At 61.6% G+C, this 24,788-nt stretch overlaps 1 protein-coding gene across 1 annotated transcript in view; it reads left to right on the forward strand.

The window, feature by feature from the left end:
- LOC105470490 (potassium voltage-gated channel subfamily Q member 2) overlaps window positions 1–24,788 on the forward strand; it is a 65,923-nt gene that overhangs the window by 12,890 nt on the left and 28,245 nt on the right. Inside the window, 7 exon segments of the mRNA XM_011722551.3 lie at window positions 10,819–10,909; window positions 12,620–12,746; window positions 13,148–13,323; window positions 15,436–15,561; window positions 19,594–19,704; window positions 20,486–20,581; window positions 24,582–24,676. Coding sequence (XP_011720853.2) covers window positions 10,819–10,909; window positions 12,620–12,746; window positions 13,148–13,323; window positions 15,436–15,561; window positions 19,594–19,704; window positions 20,486–20,581; window positions 24,582–24,676 — 822 coding nt within the window.

Raw genomic sequence — 24,788 nt, forward strand, 5'->3', positions numbered from 1 at the left:
GGGAGGCTCGGTCCCACCTGGACCACCTCCCATCCCTGCCCCATGGCCTTGGCTCAGGTGGGTGCTGCCAGAAGCTCCGAATGAGGGTGGACCCCGGCCTGGCAGGTGCAAGCCACGTGGTGCCCAGCATGAGGCGAGAGGTCTCCATGTGCAGCTCTGCAGGAGTGTGGCCTGTGTCCCCTCCAGCCCTGGCGGTCTGTGGCCATCCATCACGCTTGGTTCACGCCTGGTTCACGCCTGGACTCTGTCAGCAGTGCCCGCGCCCGTCGCTTCCGAGGTGGGAGGTGTTGTGCGTCCTGGAAACAGAGCAGTTCATTAGACGGTGAAATTAGATTCCAGGTTGCAGCGCAGCGGCCGCCTAATGGACGAGACGAGCGGGGCCCCCAGGGAGGCTCGAGCAGTCCTGGACCTGGTGCCTGCTCTGGCCTCACGCCGGCTTCCTACTCGCCCCCGGGGCCCTGCTGGGCTCCCAGCCCTATTCTGGACAGGGAATTTCTGAAGGAGGCCGCATGGGATGCCCCAGGACCCCCTGCAGTGGGAGAGGGGTGCATGGTGGGGGCTGTGCAGCCAGCCTGCTCCAGCCAGTCCGCACATGGGCCTCTGAGAGTCTCCTTAGAGCCTCTGTTTTCCCGTCTGTGAAATGGGCACGTGAGCGTCTTCCTTACTGTAGGGCTGCTTCCCTCCTGGCAGGTCGTGGGTGTGCTGAGAAGCTTAGCCCGTGGGGCTGGGAGTGGGGTCTTGATGTCAGGGGCCCCTCCTGACCCAACCGCAGCTCTGTCTGAGGCAGGGGCTGAGGGTGGCAGTGAGGTGGCAGCGCCTTCCCTCCTGCCCGCCCGTCCACGTGTTCCGTTTTCATTTAACTGAATACGCAAGATGAGATGAACAGCCCCAGCCACCTCGGAGTCAGCCGCTGGGGCAGGGTCCTGACCGGAGGATCCAGGGTCACAGAGCGAGGGGGCTGGCTGTGGGACTGGCCTCGGGGGGCCCTGACCCCTCCCGCGCTGAGTCTTCTTCCCCGAGTGTGTGAAGTGAGTGAGGAGCGGGGTGGTGGCATCTGTGTCATGCTTTCCCAGAAAAGAAATATCCCCTTCAACCAGACTGGGGAAGGAAGGCGGGGGAGACCCGGAAGCAGAGGAGTCTCCGGAGGTGGGGGGTCCCGTGAGCAGAGGAGTCTCCGGAGGTGGGGGGCCCCATGAGCAGAGGAGTCTCCGGAGGTGGGGGGTCCCGTGAGCAGAGGAGTCTCCGGAGGTGGGGGGACCTGGAAGCAGAGGAGTCTCTAGAGGTGGGGAGACCCGGAAGCAGAGGAGTCTCCGGAGGTGGGGGGTCCCGTGAGCAGAGGAGTCTCCGGAGGTGGGGGGCCCCGTGAGCAGAGGAGTCTCCGGAGGTGGGGGGTCCCGTGAGCAGAGGAGTCTCCGGAGGTGGGGGGTCCCGTGAGCAGAGGAGTCTCCGGAGGTGGGGGGTCCCGTGAGCAGAGGAGTCTCCGGAGGTGGGGGGACCTGGAAGCAGAGGAGTCTCTAGAGGTGGGGAGACCCGGAAGCAGAGGAGTCTCCGGAGGTGGGGGGTCCCGTGAGCAGAGGAGTCTCCGGAGGTGGGGGGTCCCGTGAGCAGAGGAGTCTCCGGAGGTGGGGGGTCCCGTGAGCAGAGGAGTCTCTGGAGGTGGGGGAACCCAGAAGCAGAGGAGTCTCCGGAGGTGGGGGGTCCCGGAAGCAGAGGAGTCTCCGGAGGTGGGGGGCCCCGTGAGCAGAGGAGTCTCCGGAGGTGGGGGGCCCCGTGAGCAGAGGAGTCTCCGGAGGTGGGGGGTCCCGTGAGCAGAGGAGTCTCCGGAGGTAGGGGCCCCCGTGAGCAGAGGAGCTTTTGCATCTCATGGCCTGTGGGTACCAGCGGTGGAGGCCCCAGGACTGTGGTCTGGCCTTAACTGGGCACCCTTTGTGGCCTGGCGATCCTTTGGCCCCTCCTACGGGCCCCTCCCTGCCCAGCTTCTCCTGTTTGCTCTTGGATCCCCGTTCCCAAGAGGGGATCCCCCCTGCTCCACGCTCAGGCTGTGGCTGGATTCGGGGTGCCTGATCCCTGCCACGGCCTCTCGTGATTTGGGGCTGTCTGATGGGCACGGGGCTGGGCTGTGCATCAGGGACATGTGGTGAGCCCCAGCTGACGCCCTCTGCTCAGTGGTGGGTGCCAGGGCTCTGTGGGTCCTCCCCGCCCCCACCCTGACTCTTTCCCCGAATCTGGGGCTGGGGACCAGCTACTTGCCTCGTCTCCTTGGCAACGGCTGCCAGGGAAGCTCCTGAAGTTGAACCCATTATCATAATTAGCCTAGAAACCCTTTGTGTTGTAATTCTGGGCTTCAGAGAAGCTGCTCGGTCCTCCCACTGTCCTCCCGTCGTCCTCCTGCCGTCCTCCCCTCATCCTCCCCCGTCCTCCCGTAAGAAACCTCTTTTTTCTTTCCCTGCAGATTTGGCCACTGCCTGGGCAGGAGGGGGTGGGCAGCCCTTGCCGAGCCAGCGAGACCCCAGCTGAGTGCCCTGTGGTGGGCTGTATTCCCCGGCTGAGCATGGGAGGGGCTGTACCCACGCTGTGGGCCTTGCTCTGAGGGGGTGATGGCCCTGCCCTGGGAGGCCCCTGGTGGCTGGCCCTCAGGGAGTGTCCCACATCTGGACGCTTGCCGTGCCTGGACCCCAAGGCCACATGGGCAGGGAGTATGTCCCAGAGTTCCCGGGAGCCACCTCTCCTGAGGCCTGGGGGATGCCATCGGGGTCTCCGGCCGCCCTCTCCCCTGGTTCAGAGACAGAGGCCCTCACCCGCCTCGGTGAGCTTCAGTATCCTGTTCTCTAAGATGGGCATGAGTGTGGATGTTTTGGGGACACTGCGGTGTGTGGACGGAGGCCTGGAGGCCCCTGTGTCTTCCTCACAGTTCAGCCGACCAGATGTCTGGCCAGCGTATTCGGGAGCTATCAGTTTGGAGGTTTCTCCCCTGGTCTCTCCCGGGGCCTGGAGCCATGGCCGAGGCAGCGGGATCTTTGTGTCCCCCAGACGGGCCCAGACGCACCCCATGCCGCCTCCTCCCTCCTCCGCGGCTCTTCTCATGTGTCCGTCTCTCTGCCTCCCCTGCACTGGCCGCCCCCGGCGGCGCCATCTGTGCCATCTGTTCCAAAAACTTAAAAAACAGAACTCGGAACTGTTGCCTGCACTTTTCAGCGGGGCTGCGGCGGGAGGGGCAGCGGCTTCCTCCGTGCGGGGTCTGCGGGCCGGCGAGGCGGGGGCAGACGGGCGGAAGCTGAGCTGGAAGGAGCCGGAGCCTTCTGAGGGGCTGGCTGCGAGATTCATCTCCCTGAATTCTGGCTTTATTCCTCCCGGTTCATGCCTGCTGGGAGGAGCCGCAGATCTCGGCCGCATCCGGGTGCATTTGTCTGCAGCGTTTCTGGAATGCTCCGAGATGCCTGGTCGGAGCCACCTTAGGAAGCGGGTCCCGAACACCCGGGATCTGGACCTCCTTCTTTTTTAATTTACGGGAAGGTTCCTTGCAGCCCGAGGAGCTGCCTGCCTGGATGTGGCACCAAGGACTCAGAATTCGAGTCTGTGGGGCTGTCCTTGCCCCTACCCCAGCCTGTTCTCAAGTCCGGGCAGCCTCATCCTCGTGGGACGTGGATACGCCTGCCCTTCTCTCTCCAGGCCTCCCCACCCCTCCCCATGCCCTCTGCTGGGAATGCCCTTCCCTTCTCCCCTTGTGGCCAACCCCTCTGCCCTGTAGCCCCCGTACGTGCCTCCTTCGGGAAGCCGTCCACCGGATTATGTGCGTGGCTCTGCTGGGCTGAACTGGGTCCCTGAGCCCCTCCTGTGGTGTGTGATGCCCTCTGGTCCCCGCTGTGCCCCTCCCGCCTCCCAAGCCTCCGGGCTCCTGACTGGGAAGCCAGGGACCCCCCCATCCTCCCCTGCTCCCACGCACTGAGAGTCCAGAGAAAACCCCGTTAGGCAGACAGTCGCCCACAGAAGGCGCACGAGACGCACGAGACGTCTGCACACTTTTCCCAGGGCTCAGTTAATTGAAGAACTTGGCCAACGAGCACGGGAAATTAATCGCGGCTTGGAAATGGGACGTCCCTCGCGTGTGGTTTGTCTGCCTGGGCCTCGGCACTGCTGCCCGCGTCCCCTGCCTGGAGCTGGGAGCTTTGGGGTCCGGGCGGAGGCCTCTGGGTCGCACACGTGGGCGGGGCCGAGGCCCCCTGGTGACGGTGCCTCCCGGCCAGTGCCTTCGAGCTGGAAGCTGTGGGCCTGTGGGGGCAGTCGGTGTCTCCTGGGGTGCCCGACACAGAGCCTTCCTGGTGCTGCTGTGCCCGTGTCCACTGTGGGATGGCAGCTGGATAGGGCAGGACCAGCCTGTGGGGGCAGCTGGTGTCTCCTGGGGTGCCCGACACAGGGCCTTCCTGGTGCTGCTGTGCCGACGTCCGCTGCGGGGCGGCCCCTGGGCAGGGCAGGACCAGGCTGTGGGTTGTGGTCTTGGGAGTGGCGGGGAGGGGTGCAGCGAGGGACGGGCGCTGGCTCTTGGACCCGCCCGGCTCCACACGCGGTGCTGCACTTCGAGCTTCTCATGCGGCCCTGGACCCTCCCCTCAGCCTGCAGGGACTCTGCTTCCTGGAGGCCCCTGCCCCCCCGCCTCTGCCCCTGCGGCTGGAGCTCCGGCTGGCCTGTCGTCCCGGGCTGAGGCGTTCTCGCTGGCCTGTGTGGAGGCTCCCGGTTCCCACGAGGTGGGTCCCGGTGGGGCTTCTCTCTGTGGCTGCAGGCTGGCTGGTGGGGTCCTGGGCTGGTGTGTGGCCTGGACCTGCCCTGGAGCTGAGCTTCCGGTGAGAGACCTGGCTCTGCCCACCACTGTCCTGGACGCCAGTCAGGGCGTTCTGGGCCTGCACCGTTGAGTCAGCCCATTCCTGCTGCAGGCCCCTGGCTGAGGCCCGTGTCCTCTCCCAGTCCGTGATGCCCACTTTATGCGTCCACTCAGCCGTGCCACAGTGCCCGGCTGGTGGCCACGCACCTGCCTCGATGCTGCTGTGCAGGTGTTTTCTGGTGGGAACACTTAGCTCAGCGGACTTCAAGTGAAGCTAGTGACTCTCCGCCATGGGGGGGGGCCTCGTCCCAGCAGCTGAGGCCTTGAGAGCAGAAACTGAGGTTTCCAGAAGAAAGGAGATTTTTCTCAAGACGGCAAAGTGGAAGTCGTGCCGAGTTTCCCGCCTGCTGCCCTGTGGAATTCGGACTCAGATGGTGGCTTCAGCTCCTGCTGGTGCTTCTGGCCAGCCCCGCTGACTCAGCAGCCCCCGCTACACGCTCAGGAGCCCGTTCCTCAAAGTCAGTCCCCGCATGCACCGGGTTCTGCCCAGTCAGCTGTTTCTGGGAGAGCTTGGTGGGTACATGGCCTGTGGGGCCCTCTAGCCTTTCTGTCCATGATGGAATGACCTTCCCTCCTCCTGCTTGGAGGGACCTGGGGAGACATCGCAGAGAGGCCGGTGCGGGCAGAACTGACGGGGGTAGAAAGGACCCTGGGCATCCGCAGATGAAACGAGCTGCTCTGGCGGCCACGCTCCCGCTGGGCAAAGGTGGACGGGCTGATTCGGGCAGCTGGAGCCATGGCTTCATCACGGTCCTCAGAAAAAAAGCAAATGACCGCACCCAATCTACCTCCTCTGGAAGACCTCAAGGAGCTGATCCGATTTTGAAAACTTACACCGAGAAAATCAAAAGAATGAAGCATGTATCCTGCTTTTCTAGAGCAACCTTAGCATGACCAATGGGTCTTCTCTTTCTAGACGTTTCCCTTCAGAAAGTTTTCACCTGAGGAATAAGGCGTTAGGGACAAACTGCATTCATAGCCCCTGTCATCTGTGGATCCCGCAGGACGGACGGTCAGCGGACGCTGAGCTCGGAGACAGCCCCTATCATCTGTGGATCCCACAGGACGGATGGTCAGCGGACACTGAGCCCAGAGACAGCCCCTGTCGTCTGTGGATCCCACAGGACGGATGATCAGTGGACGCTGAGCCCGGAGACACAGCCCCTGTCATCTGTGGATCCCGCAGGACGGACGGTCAGCGGACGCTGAGCTCGGAGACAGCCCCTATCATCTGTGGATCCCACAGGACGGATGGTCAGCGGACACTGAGCCCAGAGACAGCCCCTGTCGTCTGTGGATCCCACAGGACGGATGGTCAGCGGACGCTGAGCCTGGAGACACGGAGGTGGCCGGCCTCACGGGCCCACCCCTGCTGTGGTGTCCCCTCGATACATGGTCGCAAGGGGGACAAGGAGGGAGGGGAGGCTGGCGATCGGGGGAAGGCAGAGGGCAGGCAGCCGCTGGCCCCGCCTGGCCTGGTCCGAGTGCTGTAGACGCTGGCGGCCGTGTGGGGGCTGTGGGCACTGACCATCACTGGCTTTTTAAGGGTCGCAGTGAAGCTGCAGCTGCACTTTACGAAGCCCTTGGCTCAGAGGCGGGCGCTGGGTTATTGCTTCTCAATGGCACGGGGCTGGGACGTCCTCGGCGAGGGTGTGGGTGGAATGTGAACTGGGGCTCACGCTAGAGATGCTGACGGTTTTCACATGAGATGCTTTAAAATGTGGCTTTGGCCCCTGCACCTCCATCTCTGGTGTGGGTGCTCGGTGGCCAGAGCCTTCAAAGGCACGGTTTCTACCACTGCCGCCGGTGGCTCAGGAGTGCCCGGCCTCGATTGGCTCTGGTGCTGGGATGGGCAGGTGGTGGGGCTGACCTCGGCCGGGCCGCCTGTGCCCGAAACCTCCACCTCTGCTTCAGACCGCATGGTCCTGGGTGCTTCTGAAACACGGCCGTGGTCCTTCCCGGGGCAGGTCTCGGGAGCACCACCCTGTGCCCCGCCTTCCCTGCCCTGGACAACGTTCCCGGCGGCGCAGCAGAGGCCGCTGCTGGCGAGTCGGAAGGCAGAGCTACGGGGACTGTGCCTGCCCAGGCTGGAGGACTCAGGCTGCCTGGATGTGGGGGTCTCCAGCGAGCTGGAGGGGGGCTACAGGGGGCCATGCCGGCCTCCCCACATCCAGGGGGTGTTCATGGGGGAGATGACTGGGTCCGGGCAGAGGGAAGCCATGGGGGTGTCCGCCGTGAATTGAACCTGGAGTGGCTCGGTCACCCTCTTGCTCTTGGCTGAATGGAGCTTGCCCAAGGCCCCGGGTCCTGGAGGCACTTTGCACACAGGACGGGCTTGACACGAGGTCCACTCAGGTTTGTGTCTTTCCACAAGGTCAGACTTTCACTGATGCTGTTTCAATCACAGACGCCACGAGCTACGTGGAGTTCCCAAGCAGGCAGGTCCTCCCTAGAGCTTCTGGGTCACACTGCGGTCACGGCCACTCCACGCCGGTCAGTGCTGCAGGCCGTACACTGCCGTGTGCTCATCCGGTCAGGTTCCACGTTCCACCCAAAGTCAGGTTTAACATCATGAGGAAAAAGACACAGGACAGAGGGTTAATACCAGCCCAGAGGCCTGGCCTGGGCTGCTGCAGGCAGCTGTGAGATGGCAGTGAAGACAGAGGCCTCCAGGGAGAACTGAGCACGGTGGACGGGCTTGTGTGTGTCCTTATCTGGTTGGACTTGGACTCTATTTTTTTATTTGTTTCTTTTTTTTTTTTTTTGAGACAGAGTCTTGCTTTATCACCTAGGCTGGAGTGCAGTGGCGTGGTCTTGGCTCACTGCAGCCTCTACCTCCTGGGTTCAAGCGATTCTTCTGCCTCCCGAGTAGCTGGGATTACAGGCACGTGCCACCATGCCTGGCTAATTTTTGTATTTTTAGTAGAGATGGAATTTCACCATATTGGCCAGGCTGGTCTTGAACTCCTGACCTCAAGTGATCTGCCCACCTCGGCCTCCTCCCAAAGTGCTGGGATTACAGATGTGAGCGGCCATGCCCGGCCAGTTTTTCTTGTTTTTTTGCTTTTTGGTTCTTAAACAGAACATCTTTTCCTTCTCGGTAGAGTGCCCTGTGAGACAAAACGGAGTCTTTTTCTAAGATGGAGTTAGTTATGCCAAGGGCTCTGTGCACAGGCCTGTCCTCCCCTGCTTCCGAGTCCCCACAGCCCTGGCTCCACAGACGCTGCTCTGCCAGCTCTCACCTGGGCACCCGCCACTCTTTTTTTTTTTTTTGAGATGGAGTCTCGCTCTGTCGCCCAGGCTGGAGTGCGGTGGCCGGATCTCAGCTCACTGCAAGCTCCGCCTCCCGGGTTCCCGCCATTCTCCGGCCTCAGCCTCCCGAGTAGCTGGGACTACAGGCGCCGCCACCTCGCCCGGCTAGTTTTTCGTATTTTTTAGTAGAGACGGGGTTTCACCGTGTTAGCCAGGATGGCCTCGATCTCCTGACCTCGAGATCCGCCTGTCTCGGCCTCCCAAAGTGCTGGGATTACAGGCTTGAGCCACCGCGCCCGGCCGGCACCTGCCACTCTTGTTCAACCTTGACCCCACCTGACCCCACCATGACCCTGTGTGACCTCTGGGCTAGGGATCCCCTGGCTTCCCCCACCTCCCCAGCCGTCTTCTCAGTCTCTGCCCCCAGGGGTGACTGCAGCGCCCAGTGCTGCCTCAGGGAGTCCTGACCCTTGCCTGGGGCACCCATGGCCTCCCACACCTCTGGTAGCCCCGGGTCCCGGGAGCGGGGGCCGGCATCAGTGCTGCCTTATTCCTGGAAGCCTGAAGCCACCTGGCGAGGGAGATCCAGCCCTGACCCCATGTGTGGTGGTCTTGCTGGGCCTCTGCGGCCGTGCTCATCCCGCATGTGTGCTGGGCCTGTGACCTCTGCGGCCGCGCTCGTCTGGCATGTGTGCTGGGCCTGTGACCTCTGGAAGGGGCCGTGCTCGTCCGGCGTGTGTGTTGGGCCTGTGACCTCTGCTGGGCCTCTGTGGCCACGCTTGTCCAGCGTGTGTGCTGGGTGCCCGGGCCCAGTGTCTCGGTCCAGCGCCCCCGCCCAGCACCCCTGCCCAGCGTCCGGCCCAGCGTCTTGGCCCGGTGCCCCCGCCCAGCAACCCGGCCCAGCGTCTCAGCCCTGCAGGTCCGGGCATCCAAGGACTATTTCCTCTGTGGGAATGGGGAGAGGGGAGCCGGGACAGTGCCCCAGAACCCAGGCTGGACTGCAGCACTGCTTCGGGGACAGAGGGCAGGAGATCCTGAGTGTGGGGACTCTCCTACCTGGATGTGGGCGCCGGGGAAGGGCTCGGGTTTGAGACACAGGAGGGCCCCGCCGGCTCCGTGGCAGCTGTGCGGTGCCGCCGGGTGTGCAAGGTGATGGCGAGTGTGAAGACAGCACAGGGCGCGGACACGGGGAAGCGGCTGCTCTGTGGCGCTGTCCCCGCCGCTCCTGATTCTGAGCACGGTTGGAACGAGAGGCAGCAACACGGTCGAGGGGAAGGCATCTCTCCCGCTGCCTGGAACGAGGCCGTGTCCCACGCGCGGCCTCCTTTATGGCTGTGACCGAGGACTTGGATGTTGGACACGTCCCCTTCACATCCCAGAACACCTGCGAAAAATGTAAACGGGACAAAGCGTTTGCTTCCCGCGAAGTGGGTTTCTCTCTGGTGTGTGTCCGGCGACTTCAGCACGCCGGAGCTGGCTTTCCTGCCACAGCGGCAGCTTGAGGCTCTGGGTGGCACAGCTTTGCTCCCAGGAAGAGCTGGGAGATCTGCTGTGTCTCTTCCACGTGGGTGGCCACAAGCCGGGTTCCCGCGGCAGGGTCTTGGGGGGTGGCGGGCTCCTCCCGTCTGCAGCTTTCTGGGGTGGGCAAGGGAGCAAGCGTAGCAGAGCCGCTTGTATCAGAGGAGGATGCAGGGCTGAGGAGAAGTCATGCATTTGGACCAAGCATGGTGGCTCACGCCTGTAATCCCAGCCCTTTGGGGGGCCGAGGCGGGAGGATTACTTGAGCCCAGGCGTTCGAGACCAGCCCGGCCAATATGATGAAACCCCATCTCCACTAAAAAATACAAAAATTAGCCTGGTTTGGTGGCACATGCCTGTAATCCCAGCTCCCCTGGAGGCTGAGGCAGGAGAATCGCTTGAACCTGGGAGGCAGAGCTCGCAGTGAGCCGAGATCGCGCCATTTCACTCCAGCCTGCGTGACAAGTGAAGCTCTATCTCAAAACAAAACAAAACAAACAAAAAACATGCATTTGGGGGAATTTTGGTGGGGCATGAACTTGAGCGTCTGAGGGGAAGTTGAAGAAGGATCAGTGAGTGAGGTAATCGCGTGGGACGTGGATGGGAAGAGCAATCACGGTGGAAGTCACTGGTGGAAGGAGGCACCTGCAACCCAGGAGGAAGGAGACACTGAGCCTCCTGGCAGCCAGGACGAGGCTGGAAATGTGGTGATCCCAGGAGCTCTTGTTGCTTGGCTCCGGATTTAACTGGCAGAGAAGCCCTCTGCGTTGGGGTCTGGAGGAGGTGGCTGAGAGCGAGGAGCAGGGAAGGTTGATCCGGTGCCTTCTGCCCCAGGGGTTTTGCTTGTTCCTGTGTTTGCAGCCGTCGATGGGTGGGCCTTGCTGTTCCCATTTGACTCTGAGAGTTTTGGAGACGTTGCCGAAGGATGAGGCTACCAGGCTGAAACCCGACAGAGGGGGCAGGGCCAGAGTGGAGAGGGGGTGCATCCTGGAGGGGGCAGCTGCGCACGGTGCCACTGTGGAGTTTGGGGTCCCGGGAGGTGGCTGTGAGGGTGCCCTCTGGCCCTAGTGGACTCTGGTGGGGCCGGTGGGGAGTGGGGTCCTGCGTTCTGGAGACGCAGCCATGCTGGTGCCCTGCTGTGGCCTGGCTGAGCACGCGCTCCCTGCCCCCAGGTTCCTCCTGGTGTTCTCCTGCCTCGTGCTGTCTGTGTTTTCCACCATCAAGGAGTATGAGAAGAGCTCGGAGGGGGCCCTCTACATCCTGGTGAGCCCCGTGAGAGGGTGGGGGCTGGAGGGGCCCAGGAAGGAGCCAGAGCTGCTGGGCATCTGTCCCTCATTCCTGTTACTACAGGGCCTCTGATGCCCCCAACCCTGGCTTCCTGTGAAGGCCTCCCCCACCCCCACCACCGATGCCTCTCCCCTGCCCTGCTGCCTCCAGCCCCGTCCCAGCCCCCGCAGCCCCAGCTCTGGCCATGTGTTTGTGCTCTGTCAGCTCCCACCTGCCCCCAGCCCCACAGCCCTGGCTGTGCCCCAGCCCCACCCTGGCTGTAACTCAGCCCTCACCTCACCCCTCATGGTGACCTCACAGTGGCTGACAGCCCCGCCTCCATCTCCCCACCCTGGGCAGGTCCACTCTCCCTCCTTCCCTCCCTTTCCCTCCCCACGTTATCTATCTCTGGAGCCAGAGCTGTGGGGTGTCCCCAGCAGACGGCAGACGTGGGCGTCGGGGTGGGGGCTGTGACGCTTGCAGCAACCCTGTGCCAGGGCAGGGTGGGCACCATGGCAACGGGAGTGCAGTTCCTGTGTCGCTGTTGGTAACGGGGTAGGGGGCCCTCGAGGAGACTGATCCCCATCCGAATGCACCCCCCTCTACTGCCCGCCCTGCCCCTCTGTCCTGGGGCTGCCCAAAGTCTGGGTGGAGGCTGTGACCCCCTTTGTAGTTACCTGGGGCCTTCCCTCAGCTCAGCCCTGCTGTGCACCCCCCAACTCAGACAGGGCAGGCCCCCCACTGGCTCAGACAGGGCCCCCCAGTTCAGACAGGGCCCCTCAGTTCAGACAGGCCCCCCAGCTCAGACAGGCCCCCCAGCTCAGACAGGGCCCACACAGCTCAGACAGGCCCCCCAGCTCAGACAGGCCCCCCAGATCAGACAGGCCCCCCAGCTCAGACAGGGCCCACACAGCTCAGACAGGCCCCCCAGCTCAGACAGGGCCCCCCAGCTCAGACAGGCCCCCCAGCTCAGACAGGGCCCCCAGCTCAGACAGGGCCCCCCAGTGCAGACAGGACCCCCAGCTCAGACAGGGCCCACACAGCTCAGACAGGCCCCCCAGCTCAGACAGGCCCCCCCTGTTCAGACAGGGCCCCCCAGCTCAGACAGGCTCCCCAGCTCAGACAGGGCCCCCAGCTCAGACAGGGCCCACACAGCTCAGACAGGCCCCCCAGCTCAGACAGGGCACCCCAGCGCAGACAGGGCCCCCCAGCTCAGACAGGCCCCCCAGCTCAGACAGGGCCCCCAGCTCAGACAGGGCCCCCCAGTGCAGACAGGGCCTCCCAGCTCAGACAGGGCCCCCCAGCTCAGACAGGGCCCCCCAGCTCAGACAGGCCCTCCCCCGTTCAGACAGGGTGCCCCAGCTCAGACAGGGCCCCCCAGCTCAGACAGGCCCCCCCATTCAGACAGGGTCCCCTAGCTCAGATAGAGCCCCCAGCGCAGACAGGGAGGTGGGGAGGGTGGCCCCATGGTGTTCGTGCTCAGCTGTGTTCCCGGATGCACGGTCTCCAGAGGGCCTAAACCTTGCTGCCCAGAGTCTAGAGAGGGATGGGGGCCCTGTGTGGGTCAGTCCAAGCTTGCAGTTTCCTTTGGGGGCCTCCTGTCCTGCGGCTTGGTCCTTGGGCCAGAACTGCCCCTGTGGGGGGCCAGGCTGGGCCCCCAGGGCCTCCCCCGTGTCTCGAGGTGGCCTCAGCTTTCCTCCCCTGCAGGAAATCGTGACTATCGTGGTGTTTGGCGTGGAGTACTTCGTGCGGATCTGGGCTGCAGGCTGCTGCTGCCGGTACCGTGGCTGGAGGGGACGGCTCAAGTTTGCCCGGAAGCCGTTCTGTGTGATTGGTGAGGCCTGGTGGGGGCGGCATTGCTGGAATCGGGGCCCGGGACCCCGGGACAGACTCAGCACTGGGGGAGCCGGGGCTAGGTCTACGTGGGCCAGAGAGGCTGGGCAGGACTGGCTCCTTCTGGAAGTTTCTTCTCACCTGCTGACTTGGAGTCAGAGCCTGTGGTTAACCCGGCCTAAATGTCAGGAAGAGGGATGTTGTGCCGGGCTGCCCATCCCGGGCCCTGCAGGCAGGTGGATGACAGTCATGTCCTTCCTGGGTCCCGACAGAGCCCACACCAGGTGCTGGGCATACACCTTCCCGCCCCTCTGCACAGCCTCCTGGAACCTGGGGTGGGGGTTTCTCCACATGGGTGCAGGGGGCGGCCCACCAGCTCACCAGTCTATGCCCGCTTTGTAGACATCATGGTGCTCATCGCCTCCATTGCGGTGCTGGCCGCCGGCTCCCAGGGCAATGTCTTTGCCACATCCGCGCTGCGGAGCCTGCGCTTCCTGCAGATTCTACGGATGATCCGCATGGACCGGCGGGGAGGCACCTGGAAGCTACTGGGCTCTGTGGTCTATGCCCACAGCAAGGTGAGTCATGGCGCCGAGGCTGGCGATGGGCGCCCCCAGCCAGCAAGGGTCCTGGCCCAGACTGGGCCCCACCACTGCCTGGGGTTTGCTCCGGGAGCCCTGGCTGGAGGGATGGAGGTCAGTGGTGGCTCTGGCTGGAGCCCATCAGGTGTGAACGAGCCTCCCTCCCCTTTCTTCTCTGCTTCTTCCCATGGCTTGGTCCATCTTTGTCGTCTGTCTCCAGAAAGCTGCTTTTTCGAAAGGCCAGGCCAGGCCGTTTCGGCCCCTGCCACCCCCACCTTCCTGCCGCGAACCCTTGGCTCTGTGGCTGGGCGTCTTCTTTCCTGGGTTTTTAGTGCCTGGATCAATATATCGCACTAGTCACCTGCCTGGTGGTTGTTTAAGCTGCGGCTTGTGGCGGCCGCTGGCCGGGGAACCCACAGGGTGGCTGTAGGCACACATGCTGAGTTCCAGGGGCCCCAGGCCCCCCAGTGACCGAGACCCCATCCTGCCAGACCGTGCTGTCTGTCTGTCCACCCTGCTCACGGGTGGGCTCATTTGCTCAAACGGCCCTTCCCCATTTTCTTCCCTCTTGAGCCCTGCCAGGGTGGTGGTTTTGGCTGCAGAACAGGCAGGGGTCAGCCCCCAGTGGCCCCCTTCCTTCCCTGGATGCTGTGGGGGTTGAATGCTGACTGCAGTGGTCACCTTTTTCACATCTGTGCCTGGAGGCTCAGGGAGATTGGGGGAGGGTCTCAACAGTCCCAAGATTCTCCAGCCCTGCTGGCCGCAGGATAGACGCTGCTGACCCTGGAGGAAGTGGTGGGCCGGCCATGTGAGCCGCTGTTGCCCAGGCCAGGAAGCACAGGGGAAGGGGCTGCTGTAGCTAAGATGGTGAAGCCAGTGGCCCCTGCAGGTTCCCCTGTGCCAGCCCTGCCACCAACTCTGGTGTGGAGCCTCTACTGGCCTCAGAAGGGTCCAGCCCCCATATGCCTGGAGACAGAGCCCAAAGTGGGATGGCTGGCGAGGCTGCAGTGCTCCTGGAGGCAGGTGGCGGGTGGGGATGGTAGTGGTGGTGATGGTGGTGGTGGTGATGGTGGTGATGGTGGTGGTGGTGATGATGATGGTGATGGTGGTGGTGGTGATGGCGATGGTGGTGGTGGTGGTGATGGTGGCGGTGGTGATGGTGGTGGTGGTGGTGGTGGCGGTGGTGATGGTGGTGGAGGTGGTGATGGCAGTGATGGCGGTGATGGCAGTGGTGGTGATGGTGGTGGTGGTGGTGATGGCGGTGGTGATGGTGGTGGTGGTGCTGGTGGTGGTGGCAGTGATGATGGTGGTGGTGGCGATGGTGGTGGTGATGGTGGTGGTGATAGTGATGGTGGTGATGGTGATGGCGGAGGTGGGGATGGCGGTGGTGGTGGTGGTGATGGTGGTGGTGGTGGCAGTGGTGATAGTGATGGTGGTGGTGATGGTGGTGGTGGTGGCGGTGGTGATGGTGGTGATGGTGGTGGCGGTGGTGGTGGTAGTGGTGATGGTGGTGGTGGTGGTGGTGGTGGCGGTGGCGGTGGTGGCGATGGTGGTGGTGGTGGCGGTGGTGGTGGTGATGGTGGTGGTGGTGGTGGTGGTAGTGGTGATGGTGGTGGTGGTGGTGATGGTGATGGTGATGGCGGCGGCGGTGGTGGCGGCGGCGGTGGTGGTGGCGGCGGTGGTGATGGCGGTGGTGGCGGTGATGGCCGTGGTGATGGTGGTGGTGGTGGTGATGGTGGTGGTGATGGTGGTGGTGGTGGTGGTAGTGGTGATGGTGGTGATGGTGATGGTGGTGGTGATGGCGATGGCGGCGGCGGTGGTGGCAGCGGCGATGGCGGCGGCGGTGGTGGCGGCGGTGATGGTGGCGGCGGTGGCGGTGGCGGCGGTGATGGCGGTGGTGGCGGTGGCGGCGGTGATGGCGGTGGTGGCGGTGGCGGCGGTGATGGCGGTGGTGGCGGTGATGGTGGTGGTGGTGATGGTGGTGGTGGTGGTGATGGTGGTGGTGGTGGTGATGGTGGTGGTGGTGGTGGTGGTGGTGGTGGTGGTGGTGGTGATGGTAGTGATGGTGATGTGATGGTGGTGATGATGGTGGTACCTTCTACCTCTCAGGAGCTGGTCACCGCCTGGTACATTGGCTTCCTCTGTCTCATCCTGGCCTCGTTCCTGGTGTACTTGGCAGAGAAGGGGGAGAACGACCACTTTGACACCTACGCAGATGCACTCTGGTGGGGCCTGGTGAGTTGTGGTCATTGTGGCTTTCCCTTTCCCTGCTGTCCCACCTGCCCACCAACTGAGGACGTGCCCTTGTCACTGTGCTGGCACCAGACTGTCGCTGGCTGAGCCGGCTCCATACATCTCTTTGGGGCCACCTGCTGGCCGCCCGTGGTCATGATGGCTCGTGGTTGAGGCGGGGTGGCGGTTGCCACGCTGGCGGGGGAGCAGGTGGGGAGGGCTGGGCCCCATGGGGCCTGAGCTCAGCTGTGGTGGGCCTCATCCTTCCTCCTGAGTGATCCTACACCTGCTCTGTGTCCTGATCGTTGGGGGAAGGGGGAGAAGAGGCATCTCTAGGAGATCTGTCCTGGGCAACCCTGGTCCAGGGACCAACCCCATGACCTGGTGGCTGTGGGGGTGGGTGAGTGGGAGGCTTTGCCCTCTGTGCCCATGGCTGGCTGCCACTGTCCTGGGCCTTCCTGTTCCTGGCCCCCACCCCTGGCCCTGCCCCTCAGGGTGAGAGAGGAGAGAATTTGAAGGGCAGCTGATCCTCTGGCCCCAGCTCAGCCTCCAGCCTGTCTGTCCAGGGTGGTCTGGAGCCTGTGGGTCTGTGGCCCCTCTACTGGTCACCCCCTCCCTGGCCTCCCTGCTGCCGGGACCCCAGCCCACTTTCTTGGCCACCTGTCCCTGTGCTGTGGCCGGGCTTCTCTTGGAGCAAGTCACCCCTGTCGAGAGGGTTCCTGGAAGCCTTCTGAAGGACCCCCTGGAGTGGGGTGGACGTGGGATCTCCGAGGCCCTGTGTTTTTGGAGACCAGGTGGCTCTGCAGGCCCCACTCTGATCAGGTCTGAACAGATCTGGGCCCCGGGCTCCTCCTCACCTGGGGCCACAGACACCCTCAGGCTGGTGGTGCGCAGGGGCGGGGTCTGTGGTCTCCTGGGAGGCTGAGACCAGACCCCAGGCCCAGCCCCGCACACGCTGGCTGAGTGGGCTCAGCCCTGCGGGAAAGGTGTGGGCAGCTCCACCTGGTGCCTAAGCGGGATGCAGCTGATCTGAAGTTATTAATTTCATGAGACCCAGGCACTGTCTTCCCAGGCAGGGCTTGGGTGGGGGTTGAGAGCTGAGCGTGCCCCGGGGCCCAGGCTGTGGACCAGGCAGACGACCTGGACTCACTGAGCCATCGTGTGGTTCAGGCCCCACCGTAGGGTCAGCGTGAGGCCCAGGGCTGTGACTGCCGGGCCCTCGGGCTTTCAGTGGAGACAAGCCCATCCCCCAGGTCTTTTGTGGGCAAGTTTTCTTATCTTTACGATTGAATTGGGGTTTTTATTTGGGTGTTTTTTCTGAGTAATGCTTGTGTATATTTTTAAATGTCAGACAGTTCCTAAGCCTTATGGTGAGAATACAGCCCCGCTCTGTGGTCACGGTGCCCTCCCTGCTGGGTCCCTCTGCTGTGGCTGCGGCTGCGGCTGCTTCTGTGTTTTTCTTTGGGGTTTACCTGATTAGTCTTAAACAGCAAATAGAGATGCTGGTATTTCTGATTCAAACACACTAACTGTGTGCTTCCTACTGGGATAGGATGAGATCTACCCCCAATTTCCCTTTCTTGCAGCCTCTGGGGGTCCTCACCAGTATGGGGGGAATCCCGCCCTCACCTCCCCGGCAGGCCAGGGCCCATCTGCCAGGCCTCCAGCTTCCTTTCCCTTGAGTTGGCGCCTACTTTGAAGGAGCAGGTCGGATGGCAGCTGGGAACATTTCAGGGGCAGAAATTTTCGGAGAGCTGTGTGTGACAGTGTCCCATCCATGTGACCCCCCTGGGGAGGGTGGAGGGCCTGGCCCCCTTTCACAGACCTGGCCCTCAGTGGGACCCGGGCTTGGAAGCTGCTCTGGGATTCTCTGGCTTCTTTCGACTCCCCTGTCCCCCACAACATTCTAGCTAGGGTCCATGTCTCGCTGCCCCGCCCATCTCTCTGCCATCTCTCTCTCTCTCTCTTTTTTTTTTTTTTTTTGAGGCAGGATCTTCCTCTATCATCCAGGCTGGAGTGCAGTGGTGCAGTCAAAGCTCACTGCAGACTCAACCTCCCAGGCTTAAGTGATTCTCCTGCCTCACCCTCCTGAGTGGCTGGGATTACAGGTGTGCACCACCACACCTGGCTAATTTTTGTATTTTTAGTAGAGACAGGGTTTCACCATGTTGGCCAGGCTGGTCTTGAACTCCTGGGCTCAAGCGATCCACTGGCCTTGGCCTCCCAAAGTGCTGGGATTACAGGTGTGAGCCACCGTGCCAGGCCCATATCTCTCTGTCTCTATGTCTGCCTCTGTCTCTCTGCCTCTATCTCTCTATCTCTCTGTCTCCATCTCTCTGTCTCTATCTCCGTCTCAGTCCCCATCCTCTCCCTCTTGGTTTTCTGCCTTCCCCCTCAGCCCTTGCTGTCATGTGGTTGAGTTGAGAATGTCAATAGTCACTGTTTCATGTCTTCCAAAACATGCCTCTTGGCCGGGCGCGGTGGCTCACGCCTGTAATCCCAGCACTTTGGGAGGTCAAGGCGGGCGGATCACGCGGTCAGGAGATTAAGACCATCCTGGCTAACACGGTGAAACCCCATCTCTACTAAAAATACAAAAAATTAGCCAGGCGTGGTGGTGGGCACCTGTAGTCCCAGCTAGTTGGGAGGCTGAGGCAGGAGAATGGCATGAACCTGGGAGGCGGAGCTTGTAGTGAGCCGAGATCTCGCCACTGCACTCCAGCCTGGGGGACAGAGCGAGACTCTGTCTCAAAATAAAAAAACAAAAAACAAACCAAAAAAAAAAAAAATGCCTCTTTTGGTAAAGAAATTGTGTAGAGAGCTGAGGTCCTGGCTTGGTCTCCCCAGGAGAGGTTTCTGGGTCCAGGCCTCGCCCAACCTCCCGCCCACTCCATGTGGCAGCCTCCTTCCCAGAGCCTTCTGTGCACTCCGCATGGTGGCAGCAGCCGAGGCCCCCAAGTGCAGGTGCTACTTCGCGCCAGGCCGCGGCTTCCTTCAGTGTGGAGCGGGCGCGGTCCAGCCGGCCCACCCTGTCCTCAGACCACACAGCGGCGTCCTCAGAGCCTGGGGTAAACTCCCCGGGGTGGGGCTGCGGGTCCTGGGGAGAGGTCTCCCCTTCCCGGCCCCGCTGTCTGTGCTCAGGCCTCGACCCCTCCCTCTGTTTGTCTAAGACCCTGCCCTCCCAGGGCCTGTCCCGGGCCCACCTTCTCGTCCAAGCCAGAGTGGCCTCTGTGCGGTTGTCCTGAGCCCCCTGGCTTGTGGTGCATGCGGTTCTGGCAAGGGGGGGTGGGCTGCGGCCCCCACATGTCCAGCACTGAGTGCAGGGCACCTGCCCCGCCTTCCTCGGCCCCGGCACGGGCGTCTCTTGTCAGAGCTGCTTGGAGACGTGTCCATCCTTTACTTTCCCTCACCCAAGCTCTGAGCTGGGGGCTCCTGGGCTCTCTGGGACCCCTGGGGAGGCCCAACCTGGCCCGACCGCCCCCTTGCCCACCACCCCTAGAGAAACTCTAAACACAACCCCTGGGGTCCCTGCTCCAGGAGCAGCCACCCCGCCATGGCCCGGTGGGGACCACTCCCCCGCCTCTCATCATGGCCTCCTCCCGCCCACCCCCTCCTCTGGCCTCAGCTCAGGTCAGGCTCAGCGAGCCCCCTGCACGCCCTGCCTGTTCCTCTGGGTCCCTCTCGGCACTCCCTCCTCCCCAGCTGCGCTCTCCACCCGGCGGGGATGGGCGAGGGCTGCCGTCCTAGCCGAGCCTCGTGGGAGTCACGTCACTGGGCCTCTGGTTCTCGATGTGAGATGGGGACACAGCCTTTGGCTGGACCCTGCTTCTGGCCTGTAGGGGAAGAGGAGAGAGGGCTCTGGGGATGAAGGGCGGCCGACCCCAACCCTGGCCTCACTGGGCCCCTGTGTGGGTGGTGACATGGGAGTGGTACCACATCTGTCCCAGCCCAAGCCCTGAGCCGCCTGCGGGCGTCTAGCCTGCCCTCAGGGGTGTGAGCAGGCCCTTCATGTGACCGGAGCCTGCGGTCCCACAGATCACGCTGACCACCATTGGCTACGGGGACAAGTACCCACAGACCTGGAACGGCAGGCTCCTGGCGGCAACCTTCACCCTCATCGGTGTCTCCTTCTTCGCGCTTCCTGCAGTAAGTCCAGCTGCCCTGCCTGCCTTGGAGGGGGACGAGGTCTTGTAGGCTCCCCAGGTGACCACAGGCCCCTGGGCACAGTTCCCTGGGTGGGACCTGGGGCAGGAGCGGCTCCCAGCAGGTCCACAGCCCCCAGGAGCTGGAGGTGGCAGCTCAGGGTCAGAGGCCTTGTTCCCCGAGGACTGGAGTGGGGGGTTCCCCAGCCCTAGCAGGAGCATGCCCAGGGCTGTGGCTGTAGCTTCAGGGGCTCTGTTAGTCACTGGTGGCCCCTCTTAGTCTGAGTGGGGCCCAGCAGGACGTCCTTGTGACCAGGGGCAGGGCGGCTGGTGACACAGCTCCCTCGTGGGTCTCCACGCAGTGAGGCCCACCCAGTTCAGAGGAAGGTGGAGGGGCCCTGCCAACCTTTGTTGCCCCAGGGCAGGGCAGGGCAGCTGGTGCACGGCGAGAGGCTGGCCCCGGTGGTTCCTTCACTGTGTGCCCTTCAAGATGGGTATGCAGACTCTTCCAGGTGGAAGGGAAGGAGAGGCCACCCTGAGTTCAGTGTGGGCCCTGCCATGTCTCCTGCAAGCCAGTGGGTTCTTTCCTCTTGGTGCTGATGGATTGTGGGGACGCGGGTCCCCGGATGCAGTCTGACCCTGATGAAGGTGGGGGAGGTATGGATCAGTGGAGATGGGTCTGACCCTGATGAAGGTGGGAGACATGGGTTCCCGGGGCGTGGTTGACCCTGATGAATTGGGGTGTGGGGGTCCCTGGGATGTGGCCTGACCCTGACAAATTGCAGGGCATCTTGGGGTCTGGCTTTGCCCTGAAGGTTCAGGAGCAGCACCGGCAGAAGCACTTTGAGAAGAGGCGGAACCCGGCTGCAGGCTTGATCCAGGTGAGTCCCCTGGGGACCAGCGCAGCCCTCGTCCTGGTCCCACCTTGTCCAGGAGTAGAGGCTGCCAGGGCCTTGGCATTGCCCTATCTGCGGATGGGGCCACAGCCCTCACCCTCTGCGGGAATGTGTGGAAGGAGCCAGGATGCGAGTGTGTGTGTTGAGAAATGGCTCCGACCCCTGAGGCTGCACAGGGTGGTTTGTGTGAAGATGCTGCTGGGGTGGCCCTTGCGTTGTGTGGGCGCTGGGGCCCAGCCATCAGGTCCTCTCCACCGCACCCTGGGAGGCGAGTGCACCCATTCGGAAGCTGCAGGGCTGAGGCTCCCAGAGCCCACATGCTGCAGAGTCAGTGCCTGACCCCGTCTGCCCCCTGATGCTGGCTGTAGGCCCCGATGATGCCTGCCCGGACCCCACCCAGCCCCGTCCCACCATTTGGGGGTAGGTAGGGTGCAGTGACCACTCTGGCATCCACAAGTAATTCCTGAGCCACCTTGAAAATATGGACAGACAATGGCTGGGCACAGTGGCTCACGCCTGTAATCCCAGCACTTTGGGAGGCCGAGGTGGTAAGATCACGAGATCAGGAATTCAAGACCATCCTGGCCAACATGGTGAACCCCGTCTCTCCTAAAAATACAAAAATTAGCTGGGTGTGGTGGCGTGCACCTGTAGTCCCAGCTACTCAGGAGGCTGAAGCAGGAGAATCGCTTGAACCAGGGAGGCGGAGGTTGCAGTGAGCGGAGATCACGCCACAGTACTCCAACTGGCAACAGAGTGAGACTCCATCTCAAAAAAATAAAAAATAATAAAAAAAGAAAATATGGACAGACAGCAGGACCCCCTTGGGACCAGCCATTCTTACAGTTCCTCCCCAAAGTCTTCCATCCACTGGACCCTCAGAACTGACCAGGTCCCTGCCAGCTGGATGTGGCTATAGGCTCTCTCCTGTCTCAGACAGCAGATCTTGAGATGGAGATAAGCCTGGGTTACACCAGGTGGGCCCTAAATGCAATGACATGCATCCTTATAAGAAGGAGATTTGACACAGAGGAGGGGAAAGCAGTGTGACCAGACGCAGAGACTGGAGACATGGCCACAAGCCATGGAGTGTCGGTGGCAACAGCAGGGGATGTGCCTCTCGTGGTCTTGGAGAAATTCTGGGCCCAGCCCACCTTAAGGTGTGTATTTATCTTCCACTATAAAAACTACAAACAGCCATTTATTTTCATGCAAAAGATTATAAAGAAGAACAAAAATGCCCCCAACTCTCACTCCACTATTGATGGTTTAAAAAATGACCACGTACATGTGGTGAAAAGGTTAAAACAGTGCCAGAAAAGGCAGCACCTGAGCACCCAGGGTCCCGTGCGCCCTGCTCCCCTCGAAGGTCACTCTTAACAGCAGCTGGTGCACATTTCCAGAGCACCATTGGGCCTCTCCACAGGCACACCTCAGAGGTCCTGCAGCCATGGTTCCAGACCACTGCAATAGAGATAACGGCAATAAAGTGAGTCACACGAATTTCGTGGTTTCCCAGTGCATGTGGAAGTTATGTTTACAGGCCGGGCACCGTGGCTCCCACCTGTCATCCCAGCACTTTGGGAGGCCGAGGTGGGCAGATCTCTTGAGGTCAGGAGTTCGAGACCAGCCTGGCCAACATGGTGAAACCCCATCTCTACTAAAAATATAAAAAAATTAGCCAGGCATGGTGGCTCATGCCTGTAATCCCAGCTACTGAGGAGGCTGAGGCAGCAGAATTGCTTGAACCCGGGAGACGGAGGTTGCAGTGAGCCAAGATCGCGCCATTGCACTCCAGCCTGGGCAACAGCGTGAGACTCCGTCTCAAAAAAAAAAGTTATGTTTACACCATGCTGTAGCCTGAGTGTGCAGTAGCATTATGTCTAAAAACCAGTAAAACACTGCACGTACCTTCACTTACAAATACTTAATTCCTAAAATATACTAACAATCACCTGAGCCTTCCGCGAGTTGTAATCTTTGTGCCAGCAGAGGGTCTCACCTCGATGCCGGCGGCCACTGCTGATGAGGTGGGGCTGCTGAAGGCTGGGGTGGTTGTGGCGATTTCTTAAAATAAGGCAAGAATGAGGTTTGCCGCATCGATTCACTCTTCCTTTCACGAAAGATTTCTCTGTGGCATGCGATGCTGTTGGATAGCATTTTACCCACAGTGGAACTGCTTTCAGCCTCGCAGTCAGTCCTCCCAGACACTGCCACTGCTTTACCAACTAAGTTTATTTAATGTTCTGAATCCTTCTTGTCATTTCAACACTGTTCACAGCATCTTCACCTGGAGTAGATTCTGTCGACAAAAAAAAAAAAAAAAAAAAAAAAAACAGAAAAAATACCTCCAAACGTGTCCAATGTGTTTGGGAATTAGAAGAAAGGATTATAACCAGAGATGAACCACTGTGGCCGGAGGGTGGGGAGCTCTCATCCAGAGATGAACCAGTGTGGCAGGCTGCCCGTGTGCCGGAGGGGGAGGGGCAGGGAAGCTCTCCCGGGCTGAGAAGTTCACATAAGCTGCTTGGAAACAGAGTTCACTGGCTCTGGAGGCTGAAAACCAGAGTTGGCGTCCGTTCACTGGTGGAGATGCCGCTGCTGGGCCAGCGTTCCTCCTACAGCATCTCGTCTGGATTGCTGCAGTCCTGACAAGGAATTCCTTGTGGGGTGCGCCGCCATACCTGGCTAATTTTTTTTTTTTTTTTTTTTTAAAGGAGAGGCAGCGTTTTGCCATGTTTCCCAGGCTGGTCTTGAACTCCTGGGCTCAGACAATCCACCTGCCTCAGCCTCCAAGGTGCGGCGAGCCTCGGCGCCTGGCCAGGGTGGCTGACGTGTTAACCAATGGGAAACCAAGCGTAGGATGTGTGGAAACTGGGCCCCCTACTGGGAGGAATGTAACGATGCGGCCACCCGGGAAAGCAGTTTGTTATTTCTCAGAAAGTTCGGAAACGTGGGGTTACCCCATAGCCCAGCCGTTCTACAGACCTTCAACCAACACGTGCACACAAATGTCACAGCAGCACCACTCATAGGAACCAAAAAGTGGACACAGCTGAAATGTCTATTAATGGATGAACGGAATATGATTTATCCATATGATCCTCCCATGAGGAGGAGCGGGCGCTGCCCCTTGCTACGACGAGGATGGGCCCCGGGGATGTCACGCTCAGCGGAGGGAGCCGGACAGGGAAGGCCGTGCAGCTTGCGATGTCCTTGGAGCCCCGTACACCCTGGCGGTGGCCAGGGCCTGGGGGACCAGGGAACCAGGAGTGCCTGCTGGACGTGGGGGGTAGCAGGGGGTTTCTTTGGGGGCGACGAAGAAGTGTGGAGTTAGATAGGGGCAGTGGTCACGCAGCACTGCGTGTACAGGTGCCACTGAAGCGCACACTTTAAAATGGCTAAAATGGTGAACTTTAGGATATGTCTATTTCAGCACCGCAAAACAAAACAAAACAAAACAAAGGCATAGAGAATGGAAATCCAGCCAGGCAAGGTTCAGTCTAACCCACAGGCTCATGCCCCGAGCCAGGCTGAGTCCCCGCCTGGGAGGATGGAGGTTGGGGTCCCTGGCCCTACCCATACACCCGGTGCCTCAGGTTGCCCAGGGCCTAACAGGGAGGGCAGGAAGGTTAACACCCAGGACAGGTGATAACCGCCAGGGGCCAGGCGAGAGTCATGGAAAGGAAAGAACGCAGCCTCCCTGCGAACTATCTGAGGGCCCCGAGTCAAGCCCTGACCGCTCCCCTCCTTCAGGCCCCACCGTCTGACACACGGTCTTGCCTGTCTGTGCGGCAGGGGGTAAACTGAGGCTGTGGGGCTGATGCAGCACTGGGGCCCAGCCTGCTGGCCCAGAGTCCTGAGTGCCGGGCTGACAGCATGGGAGTCCCAGGTCCTCTCTGCCCCATTCCCTCCATGCCTGGCCCTCCTGGGCACACCCCTCACCACCTGCCCCTTGACAACCGCCTCGTCTCTCCCTCCGCAGTCGGCCTGGAGATTCTACGCCACCAACCTCTCGCGCACAGACCTGCACTCCACGTGGCAGTACTACGAGCGCACGGTCACCGTGCCCATGTACAGGTACCGCCGCCGGGCACCTGCCACCACGCATCTGTTTCGTTTTTTGTTTTCCATTTGTTCTTAAACCCCACTTTTTGTTGTTCATTATTTTGATTGATTTTTTTTCTTTAAA

Source organism: Macaca nemestrina, chromosome 15 (assembly GCF_043159975.1).
Source record: "Macaca nemestrina isolate mMacNem1 chromosome 15, mMacNem.hap1, whole genome shotgun sequence".
NCBI lineage: Eukaryota > Metazoa > Chordata > Mammalia > Primates > Cercopithecidae > Macaca > Macaca nemestrina.